Below are 12,405 nucleotides of genomic sequence, written 5' to 3' on the forward strand. Positions count from 1 at the left end.
AATCAAGCTAAAGCTCCTTAAATCAGCATGTGTAGATGTATCCAGAGAATCTTAAAGTTTTCAAATGTTTTCAAATTATGGAAATGACCAAACTATTATTTATCAACTTGTTTGTAAGCAAATGGCAAAACAAAGTTAATGATGAACATATGTTCCCTCAAAAATAATAATAGCTTTTCACCTGCAAAGATGGGCAAGGCATAGCACCCCCCACAATAATAATGAATTTAATTGGTACAATGTGCGTCTCTCCATAGCTGAAGTCAACAAGTGCACGGGTGGAACTGATACTTTTCATCACTGTCCCTAAGGGAAAAAATATTTTTAAATGATATTCCATTTACATATTATTTTTATCCATTATGGAAGAATTTTAAAAATCCAGTAGAGTGTAATATGGCAGTGTACTTCTTGCATTCAAATGTATATTTGTATTTAGTTTTCATTATTTTCATTTACTAGATAAACAGCATGGAAATGTACTGTACAGGACACATGCATAAAGTCATTGCCACAGAGAGTTACAATTTAAGGTCCCAGGCCTAAAAAACGATTATGTACATTTTTGCAAGAAAACACACTAATCCACAGTTATGCTCACTTATGAAAAGCTACACATATGCATTACTGTCTGAAGGACTGGGACCTAAGAGAGAATGTACTTGGTAAAAGGACAACTTCAAAATCCAGTGTTATATATACATTACTACTACTACAACTACCTTAAAACACTGTAGGTACAAAATAACCTCTAAGTAAAGTGTTTATAAAGCTTAACAGAAGCAAAAGCAATACTTTTATTTGGGCCCTAATTCAGCAAGCCTTGATGTCCATGCCTAACTTCAATCTTGTAAGCAGGCCAAATAACTTCCATGGAACTATTCACATATCTAAAATCAGGTACGGACTTAAGTATTCTGCTGAATTAGGACCATAATGAAAAAGCAAACAACTACTGACTTGCCATGTTACTCTGAGATATTCATTTAAGCTTTCTGTGCTTATTTCCTTGTTTGTCAACTAGGGAATTTAATACTCATCCACCCTAAGATAGAAAGCCGCTCTATAAATACTCTAAAAATAATCTACTTCTGCTGGTAAAAAGTTGGTAAAATGATTGCAATGGTCTTCTCACTGGATACAGTATGTGTAGTTTTGTTATCTGGAACCTGCTGCAAGTGACTCACATGCATTTTATTTCATTTACTGAAAGGGCCAAATATTCAAAAGAGGGTAAAACTAACAGTGTGGCGCACAATAATCCAATTTGTGTGCATGAAAGGATTTTTTAAGGACACTCTTGTAAACAGATTGGTTGCCCTCTCCCCTGAAAAAATATCCTTAGTATGAAAAGCAGAATAACAAACTGAAAACATTTAGTAAACTTTTTTATTCTTATATATCATTATTACCATGCCGAGCCCACCATCAACATTATGTTTTGAATTATAACATTGAAAAATAAAATTGTAGGTGAATATCTGAGTTACACTCCATTCATTCTGATTCATTCAAAAGTAGGAAAAACACCACTGATTTTTCACATTACTTCCCTTTCATTCATCTGCTGTTTTATCCAGTTTCCATTTGGCAACGAAGAGGTTTTCAACAAAAATACATGCCATCAAAAGACTATTCTTAACTAATATTTCAAAACTAAATAAACACCAAGATGATTTTTGATCCAACCGTAAAATTAAAGAACTTCATTTGTGGCTGACTGTCACCCTAAGTAAAGTACTATTAGAGTGCACATATAACAATAATTTCATAATAAATGCCTTTATCAAAGTATTCTATATTTATTTTAATTTTAAATTATTCAGTGTTCATGAAAACACAGTATTAAGAACATGAGCTGAAGGCCAGACATAGGGCTGGTCAGACGAGGGATAACCTTGTATGCAGAATTCTGCCAAGATATTTCAATCCATAGTACCCACACTATTCCATTTCTGCACCTCTCCTAAGAATAAAAGGGGTAATAATTATACCACAGTGTTTTCTGAGGTAGGCAAGTGTCCCAGGATATTATATCATCCATATGAGAAGGTTTGATTTGAATTTTTCAAATGCCACATGATGGAACACAATTTTACACTATAAGTATAATTGTATCATAGTACTTAGGATCAGAAGAGACCTAAACAGATCATCAGGTCCGACCCCCCTGTCCCGGGCAGAATTACGTTCCAGGATCATATAACCCTAGCCAAATATCTGTCCAGCCTCCTCTTGAAGACCCCAAGGTAGGAGAGAGTACCACCTCCCTTGGGAGCCCATTCCAGAGCCTGGCAGCCCTAACTGCAAAGTAATGTCTCCTGATGTCCAGCATGAACCTTCTCTCTAACAATTTGTGGCCGTTATTCCTAGTAACCCTGGGTGGTGCCCAAGGGAATAGAGCCTCCCCCAATTCCCGCTGGTCCCCTCTGGTGACTTTGTAAACAGCCACCAGATCCCCTCTCAGCCTTCTCTTGTGGAAGCTGAATAGGTTCAGACCCTTTAGCCTCCCTTCGTAGGGCCTGCCCTGTTGCCCTCTGACCATGCGAGTGGCCCTCCTCTGGACCCTCTCCATGTTGTCCACATCCCTCTTGAAGTGCAGCACCCGGAACTGGATGAAGTACTCCAGCTGTGGCCTGACCAATGCCACATAGAGGGGAAGGATCACCTCCTTGGACCTGCTTGTGATGCATCTGTAGATGCATGACAAGGTGCGGTTACCCTTACTGACTGCTTCCTCGCATTGGCAGCTCATGTTCATCCTGGAGTCAACAATGACTCCAAGATCCCTTTCTGTCACCATGTTGACAAGAAGGGTGTTTCCCAGCCTATAGGTGTGTTGCTGGTTCCTTCTCCCTAGATGCAGCACCTTGCACTTTTCTGCATTGAATTCCATCCTATTCTCATCCGCTCATCTCTGTAACCTGTCTAGATCTAGCTGGATTCTGTCCCTCCCCTCCAGAGTGCCCACCTCGCCCCACAACTTGATGTCCTCAGTGAATTTGGACAGCATGCTTTCCACGCCCACATTGAGATCACTGATAAGGACGTTGGCTTATAATTCAACAAAATGGCAAACATCTAGTAAATGTTTTGAACAAATAAATGGTGCACTTTTCTGCACTTTGCTAAATCCTAAATGGAAATAAACTAGCACAGCAAGAGCAAAGAATAAATTGATACTAGCTTCTAATTTAAAAGGAGTACCACATTTGTTGCTAAACCTTTCCACCTTCTTAAATAAATACACCTATCAGTAAGAGGTCTGCATAGTTTTCTGACCTTATAAAAAGTACTGTGTGGGGAAGAAAAAGATTAAAAATTCCAGCTTAAATCAAATTAAAACTATGCAAAATGAAAACAAAATAGTAAATGTTTATTTTTATCTTGTCTTTTCAACAAGCAAGGAGATGTTCGCATATGCACAAAAATACTTACCTGGGAAATATAATCCTGTGAGGTCTGATCTTGCAATCACCTTTTGGCCTTTGAGCGTTTCAAACACTTTTCCTTTTTTAGTTTGTGACCTTATACTCTCTTCTTTAAGATTCTGAAACTGAAGAGAAAACAAGATAGCCTTCACAATGATAACCGGTCAGGACATAGCTATCTTTTGAATGAATGATATATTCATGTAATTTCATGTCATGGATTAAATCTGTGAGGTTGTCGAAAATTCACAATAAAGTAAATTACTATAAATAACAAGACCTCTTAACAAACACAGCTTTAAAACTATCTAGGCCAGAGGTTCTCAAACTGTGATCCAGAGCTCCATTCAGGCGGTTCACAGAAAGGTGACCTAAGGCAAAAGCTGACAAGCATTACACCCAACTTCCCAGAACTTTGCTCAAAAAAACAGGCACATCCATCACATTAGAAAGGTAAAACTACTAATATTAAAATATGAGTTGTGTGCTTTGACTTATAGAACAAAAAAAAGTTTATCAAGTGGTCCGCCGAGACCCTCAGCGATTTTCAAGTGGTCTGCGGAAAAAAAAGTTTGAGAACCACTGATCTAGGCTATCTAATAGTTTCCATTTTAAGATCCTCATTTTAGTTGCTCATAACAATTCTAGTATTTGACTATTCAGACCGAAAAGTTTCTAAGGTAGATTTATGCCTTAAAGTTGGGGGTGGGGACTGTATAATTTCAACAGATGCAGTTAATATCCAAGACTAAGGGGAAATTTGTTAGTTTTAGGGCTAACTGAAAATCTCTCTTGGAAACCGTGTTTCTCTAGCAAAATGGGTTTTCAGTCAAATAAGTCATTTTCATGAAAAGGATCTGCTTAGCATAGAAGGATTCCAGTTGTCTTAAAAAGCAAAAAACAAAACAAAACAAAGACATACCAAAAAAGCTTCTACAGGAAAAAAAAAAGTCTGCCCCAAACTGAAAATTTCACTTCACAAATGTCTAAATATTTTCAGATTGTCCAACCAATCCAAAATGTTTCAACACAAACATCCAGTTTTGGGCTCCCCACTATAGAAAGGATGTGGACAAGATGGAGAGAGTCCAGCAGAGGGCAATGAAAATGGTTCTGGGCTGCGACACATGACTTCTGAGAAGAGGCTGAGGGAACTGGGCTTATTTAGTCTGCAAAAGAGATTGAGAGAGGATCTGATAGCAGCCTTTAACTACCTGAAGGGGGGTTTGAAAGAGGATGGAGCCAGACTGTTCTCAGCGGTGACAGATAACAGAAGAAGGAGCAACAGTCTCAACTTGCAGCAAGGGAGGTTTAGGTTAGATATTAAAAAAACCCTCTCTCACTAGGATGGTGGTGAAGCACTGGAACAGGTTACCAAGAGAGGTGGTGGAATCTCCATCCTTGAAGGTTAAGGCCCAGATTGACGAAGCCCTGGATGGAATGATCTAGTTGGGGCTGGTCCTGCTCTGAGCAGGAGGTTGGACTAGATGCGCTTCTGAGGTCCCTTCCAACCTTAATTTTCTATGATTCTATAGCTCCTCTCCCACCCATATAGCTCCTTCAATAGGAGCTTTTCCACAATTACTGGCCTCCAAGAATCCCTGAAGCAAAACCAAGTAGGGTACTGTTACATGTTACACTTAGCATGTTATATTTAGATCGTAGTAAGCATTAATATGACTTTAAACGTTTTCTATGTAGTAGCATGTTAATGGTTACTATGATCTAAATATAAATTGTAGCACCATGGTAGAGCCTTGAACCAGCTCCAGTGGGATCTTAGCCAGGGCTAAGACAGAAAAATCAACTAATTTTTGTTCTCAGCCCTAGGATTGCACCAAGCCGGTTGAAGGCTTCCATGCAGTGCAGGGACTGGGAGCAACACCAGCATGGCACGGGAGCCAGTCCCAGCCCCCACACCACACCACACCACACCAGAGCCAGTTCAAGTATCCAGGGCAGTGTGGGGCTGGAAGCAACACTGGTATCCAGCCCCCACACTGTACAAGACCTAGTTCAAGGCTCCAGGAGCAACGTCAACACGACACAGAAGCAGATCCCTGCCCTCCAAGTACACAGGAGCTGGTTCAAGGCTCTGGTGTGATGCAGGGGCTGAGAGCAACACCAGGGTCCAGTGCCAGCCCCTGCAGCACTGTTGGTTGAAGGGTCAAAATTATTTTTCACTAGAATTAGCTGATGTACACAAAAGTGAGCTCAAAGGCTAGATCTGGCCCCACCCCCCATCTGCCCCCGGGTCTGATCTGACCCAAACGGGCCACAATGCATGCCTGTGACACAGGACTAGTCCGTGGGCCAGATCCAGCCCATGAAACCCTTTCCTCCTTCCTCTCCCAGCATACCTAATTTGACAGCTGCTTCAGCCAGTCTGGAACCCACACTGCTTGCTGTGCAGATCCTGGAGCAGCTGAAAGCTGAAATGGGCACTGCATGCAGTGCAGCAGAGCCAAACTGGCTACAGCATGTGTGCAAGCGGCTGCCCCAACTGGACTACATCACAGTAGTGTCTGCTCTGGCACAAGCACCATACACGGCACTTGCTCCAGCTCAAGTCCTGGACTGGCTGGAGCAAGTACCTTGTGCAGCAATGTGGCCAGGGCAGCCACTACATGAAGCATGACTGCACACGGTGCCTGTTCCGACCACTCCAGGATCTTTGCCACACACAGCACAGGTTTCAGGCCAGCTGGAGCAGCTGCTGCATCAGGTATGCTAGGAGAGGAGAAAGGGTCCATGGGCCAGATGAGTTTAACACCCCTGCTGTAGACTCTCTCCTAGGCAATATGGAGTAAGATAAGGATGATGATGCCTCCTCACTAGAACACAGAGCAAGAAAGAAGCTGACGGGAGACAGGTGGGACCTATGGAGGCAGGCAGCAGTTGAGAAAAGAAATGGACCAGGGATAGAAGAGAACAATACTGAATGAGACAAGAGTCCTGAAGAAAAAAAAAAACTGTATGCAAACATGCTGAGCAAAGACTACTTCACAGTGCAAAGGCAAAAGGCAAGCATGAGAACTACAACTGAATAACGTAACTGGCATTTTCTAGTTCTGAGTTCATAGCGTCGCAATTCTCTAATATTCATTTAACCTTGAGCATTTTTGCATCATTCTAGGTATTTTATATGCCACTCCTTAAAGGAATTGCATGTCTGCCTTCTTGGGGAAGATGGGACAGTGGTTTCTACTCAAGCAGGTATCTTCTCCCCACCGTTCAAGACAGATTTTACAGAGAAGCTTCCCACCTCCCCCATAAAACATATATATTAAGACATGGGATCTCTGGTTCCTGTCCATCAGTATTCTGAAGGGTATAAATATTTGATCCAACAGGCTGCACACCAAACCCCACTATCTACCTGGTATAATTTTCCCTGCCCCACAGGCTCTGTCAGCTTGCTCTGCACAACATCTCCACTGCTGTCATCAGGGATCACAAAATGTTACCCTACCAGCTAAAAGTCCAAGTTACACATTTCAGGTTTTTGTTTCCTGAAAAAGTTATGGAAGCAATATTTTAAAGTAGTAAAAAAAAAAAATCAGTTCTCTCTGATACTGGAAATCCTGTAATGTCAATAAACTTTGCAAGCAAATTTTAGTAATCCCGAAAAATAACATTTCAATATTGCTCAACAGTAATAGGGACATTATGTTCAAATGGCAATGTATTATTGTTCTCTCCAGATTGCTGAAGTCAATGCATCTGAATATAAATTAGGGTAAAGTATGAAGCTAAATAAATCAAATATTTTTCCCCATTCATTTTTAAAGCACTAACTCATTTGCATAACTGGCAAAAAATAATGCATGCACCCATTTCCAACATCACAAAAATATATTGTTTGAAACCAGAAAGCTTTTCATTAGATTCCCACAAACCTACTTACTCACTGTAGTAATCCACAAAACTTCTCCGGATAAAGCTGGCTGTTAACTTCCTCACTGCCTGAGTAATTTTATTTCCTAACACAGGGACATTGGCTTTGAGTCCAAGAATCCCATGAAAGCATCAGCAGTGCCAAAGATGGGCATATTTTTTGTTCCTAGTTTCCTTGTAATTATCATTAACCCTTCCTAAAACCTTTCCACCACGCTGGGCTTGTCTACACAAGACATTTTACTGATCAGTAGCGTAGTTTACCATGCAGTAAGCGTGAGCATCAAAGCAATTTCCGTGCACATGTATAGGAGTCCTCAGAGCCACTCTAATTAAAATGTGCCCCCACCCCCATGTATGAACACCCAGTGAGTCAAATCTGACTTCCATTGATATCAATGCGCCTATCCACTTAAGATCAGGCACATTTTGGCCCACTTTTGTTTTTGATTTCACTTTAAAAAATACTAGGGCTAGGGACAGACATTACACATAAACTGGTTTAAGTGATCAGAAACTGGTTTAAACCTGTAACAGAACAGATGTTCAGTGCACATAAACGAGTTTGAAAATAACTGAAACTGGTTTGAGATAAACCTGGCTGAATGTAGTATCAGACTTAACTGATTTGAGTCAAACTGGTTTATGCAATGTCTGTCCCAGAACCTTGCTGATTTAAGTTAAACCAGACTCCCCCAGCATCCTGGTATGCTCTTGGGCTGGGTAGGCTGGCACAGCAGAGCTACCCTCCCCACCCCCCGCAATCTGCCTGGTTTCTCTGTGCTAAATAGGGATTATTCCCACCCGCCACCCCCTGCTTTAGCAGACACCTTCACGTTAGCTAGCAGACCACATGCTGGCTACAGTCCATGTTGTGGGAGATGACAGGCAGACAGGCTTTTTGGAGCTAATCAACAGGTAGCTTAATGTCCTTCTTTGGAAACGCTGTTGGAGAACAGCTGCTTGCTCCCCTCCCTCCCCCTCACCACTTTCTGCTAAGCACAAATTTCCCCCTCCCCTCTGCCTTGCTGAGGAGGCAGCTGTATATTAGCCAGCAGACCACATGCTAGGTATGTGCTGAATCAACAGATAGGCAACGACTCTCTCTTTTCTTAATGGGGCAATAAATACTGAGATACGGGTGATAAACACTGTTATCAGCTCCCCCCTTTCCCCAGCTTGCTTGCCTGTCAGTTTGATGCAGACAGTACTGTATACAGAAGCATGGAGGGAGAGCGAAAAGTTCTGTATCATCAGCAGATGCATGTACTGCATGCCCCCACTTGCCTCAGACTGTAGCCCAGGGCTGCAGGCTGGCAACACTCCTGGCCCTTGAGCAGCCAGTGGGGAAAAACCTGGGGCTGCAGGCAGAGTGGGGGTTCACACCCCTCCCTAATCATAGCCCTGCTGGGGCCTGGCCATACCCTCCTCAGTTTAGCTCTGTGGAAGAGCAGGGAGGGCTGCTGTAGCACCCCCAGCTTCTAGTCTGAGCTACTGCAGGCATGTGCCTGAGTTTCCTCAGTCCAGAGGGATTTGCCTGTATGGTTGGAAACTGGTTCAACCTAGCCAGGTTATACTAACCTACAAAAGTTGAATCAATTCAGGCTCAGGCTTTTTGAATGCCTATCCCTAAGCCTAGTTGTTTTACTGCATGAAAGCCATGTTAAAAAAAAATATGACAATCACACCACACTAGGCATGGCTGATGAACTCAGACTGGTGGGGCGGGTGGAGTGGCACACAGGAGCGGGGACAGGGGGGTTTTGCAGTTGACTGGGAGCAGGGTGGAGTTTGCAGCCAGTGGGGAGTGGGGGGTTGCAGCTATCTGAGCACTGGGTGATCCAGCTGGGAGCAGGGAGGATGCAAACCACCACCCCCTCTCTTGTGCTGCTCCACCCACCCCACCAGTCTGAGTTCACCAGCTGTTCCTGCACCACACACAACGAGGTTTGTTGGCCCCAAGCTTAATGTTAAGATCCTGCTCTCTACAGAGCAGAAGCCAGCTGAGCCAAACTACTGACATTTCCACCTTAACAAGGTCTCAAACTCATTCTGTGGAAAGGAATGTCTTTCATTTTTAATTACAGTATATACATGTAAAACTAAAACTCTTTTCCTTTCCTTCAGTCCAAAGGAGAATTCCCCAAAATTATGAGTAGAATACAGTCTGAGCTATTGTTATCATTTATCACTAGTTCAGTCTTTTATTTCCATGCTGTTTGTGCTGCCTATTTTCTCTGCTCTTGCAGAGTAAGAATAAAGAATGCATGTGCCAGGCTAGTCAGGCAATATTTAAGATGCAAGAAAAGGGGTATTATCAGGAGAACAGATATCAGTCCTCAGTCACTGGTGAACAAATGGTAACAAGTATAAGGATTAAGAAAATCAGAACAGCTCTCTAATGGGAGAACCTGCCAAGAAAAATTCTTAGAAATATTTGAGCCTAGACATCCTCTCTATTTCGGATATTTGATCAATCCCCACAATGCATAGCAACAGACAAAATGAGTCACTAGGGGTCCCTTCTGCTCTGAATAAATTTAACTTCCCAGAATATTCACACTCTCTAGATCAATGCTTTTCATCTGGTGTGCCACAAAGAGCTCCCTGGTATACCATGATAATTTTGGAATAATGAGAAGAAAGTTCTCCAGCCGCCTAGCACACACAAATATACCACATCGAGATATTCACAAAAGACTCATGCATATGTTGGCTGTGGGGGAGAGAGAGAACCAGCTGAGCAGAATGAAATTCATCTACTGTGCATGTGTTGGCTGTGGGGGATGCATAGTTCACTAGCCTCTCAGCTCTCAGTTCATGCCATTTGTTTTGATGCATGGTACCCTCAGGCTTGAGGAGTGCAGTTTGCAATGTACGTATAGTGTGTGCGCTTCTTTTGCTTTTACTTTTATTGTGTGCCCAAAGTGCTCTCGTAGTATTTAGTCTTTGTGTCAATTTGAATATTAAAATGAATACATTCTTGAACATGACCTCATCAGCTCCTGAAGCTTCATGTAGCAATATAAAAGAAAGAGAAGCTTCAAGTAAGAAGATGAAGTCACTGACTGGACAGTATAATGAAGACTATTTGGAATTTGTTTTTTTCTGGTGTGATGATGCTTTATCTCCTATACCCAAATGCTTAATATGCAGAGAAAAATTATTAAATGAATCTATGGTCCCAAGTAAGTTGAAATGCCACCTTTCTACTAAACATCCAACTTACATAAACAAAGGCAGGGACTTTTTTAAAAGGTTGCAGAAAGAAAATGCAAAGCAAAGTAACCTTATGCAAGCCTGAGTAACCATTTCAGACAGTTTTGGAAGCTAGTTAGAATGTGGGAAAGTGCAATGCTTTGGGAAAAAGCAGTAGTGGAGGTGGAAAACATGCTGCTTTCTGATAACACTATTTGCAGGCGGATCTGCGATACGTCTGTTGATACAGAAACTTCCTTATTACAGAAGATGCAAAAAGCTGGTACATTTGCATTGAAAATTGACAAGTCAACTGACGTCTCTGGCTGTGCTCAACTTCTGGCAATTGCTCGCCTTGCTAATGAAAATTGTATCCAGTAGCATTAACTTTTCTGTAAGGAATTGCCTGAACATATGACAGGCAATGGAATATTTTGTGTTGTTGATAATTACTTAAGAGAGAACAATATACCTTGGCAGAACTGCATCAGCATCTACACAGATGGCACAGCCGCCATGACTGGGAGTAAAGGGATTTTTAGCTAATGTGAAAAAACAAAAATCCAGCAGTTCAAATCACTCATTGCTTCTTATATCGGCAAGTCCTCATAGCACAAAGCCTTCAGAGTGAGCTTATGTCAGTTTTAAATAAAGCTGTCAAAATTGTAAACCTCATTAACACAAGACTACTTAACTCATGGATTTTCTCAGTTCTTTGTAAAGAGATGGGAGCAGATGACCAAACACTACTTCTCCACACAGAGATACATTGGCTTTCACAGAGTTCAGTACTGTCAATTTTTGAGCTGAGGCATGAAGTGCAGCAGTTTTTGATAAATAACAAAGAATGTCGGTATGCCACTTTATTTGAAGATGAATATTGGCTGAAGAAGCTGGTGTACCTGTCTGACACTTTTTAGCAACTTAGTAAGCTCAATCACAAAATGCAAGGACGAAACAAAAACGTGCTTACCTGCACGGGAAAAACTAAACGGATTCAAGTCCAAACCAGAACTAGGACATGAGGAAGTTAAAAAATGCAGTTCATTGGAAATGTTCCATCGAGGAGCTTCCCTTGAAGGCATTAAAGGAATACTTGGAACTTATCAATGATCATACTCTCAAGCTAGCTTTTAGTAAAATGTCTTTGTACACATTTTGGCTCCACATAAAAACTGAATACCCAACTATCTCTGTGCAGTCAACATGCTTATACCTTTCGCCACAATATATGCTTGTGAACTGAGTTTTTCTACAATTAATTTAATAAAAAGCAAAAGGAGATCATGCCTAAAGAGCACTGACCACAAACTTTGAATGGCTCTTAGTACCATTAAGCCAAATATTAAAGGGCTGTGTTCTTCCAAACAAGCCCAGGTCTCACTTAAATGATGAATAATTGTATTTTTTGATAAGGAGACAGCAACTTTCCATCTGAATTGTTTTTAAGTTTTAAAATGTTCCCAACTATATATTTTTTAATTTGTTTTCCATTAAAAAGATTATTTATTACTGAGATGATAATTCTATTAATGATTTGTATCTATACATTTTTACTATTTTTTACTTTCATTTTTAAGATTTATCATTGTAGTTGCGTGTATTCTTTTCACAGGCCTACTACTGTACTTTCATATATTTATAAGTACTGTGCCATAAAGCTGAAACAAATTTACAGGTGTGCCACAGAAAGGAAAAGGTTGAACAGCACTGGTCTAGCTGAACTGTTATTTTGACAGTAATATATTGTTCTGGCTTAGTATCGTTTAAGGGTAGGATTTTCAAAGAGGCTTAAGGTAAGGTATTCCATTTGTAAGGCCTCGTATGTGGAACTCTCGTCCTGGGAACATCACTGCCTGATTCTGAAACCTGTAAGTCA

The 12,405-nt window shown here is 41.2% G+C and overlaps 1 protein-coding gene across 9 annotated transcripts in view; it reads right to left on the bottom strand.

Annotated features, from left to right (window-relative positions):
• The window catches only part of VWA3B (von Willebrand factor A domain containing 3B), a 127,095-nt gene that overhangs the window by 15,560 nt on the left and 99,130 nt on the right, over window positions 1-12,405 (bottom strand). For 8 of the 9 annotated variants that reach the window (XM_025207266.1, XM_025207263.1, XM_025207264.1 and 5 more), the window contains 2 exons: window positions 3,439-3,556; window positions 182-306 (listed from right to left, as the gene is read on the bottom strand). In XM_025207266.1, coding sequence (XP_025063051.1) covers window positions 182-306; window positions 3,439-3,556 — 243 coding nt within the window. The remainder of the gene's footprint in view (window positions 1-181; window positions 307-3,438; window positions 3,557-12,405) is intronic. The other variant, XR_003094696.1, reaches the window with a different exon arrangement.

This window comes from Alligator sinensis, unplaced genomic scaffold (genome assembly GCF_000455745.1).
Source record: "Alligator sinensis unplaced genomic scaffold, ASM45574v1 scaffold144_4, whole genome shotgun sequence".
In the NCBI taxonomy this organism is placed as follows: Eukaryota; Metazoa; Chordata; order Crocodylia; family Alligatoridae; genus Alligator; species Alligator sinensis.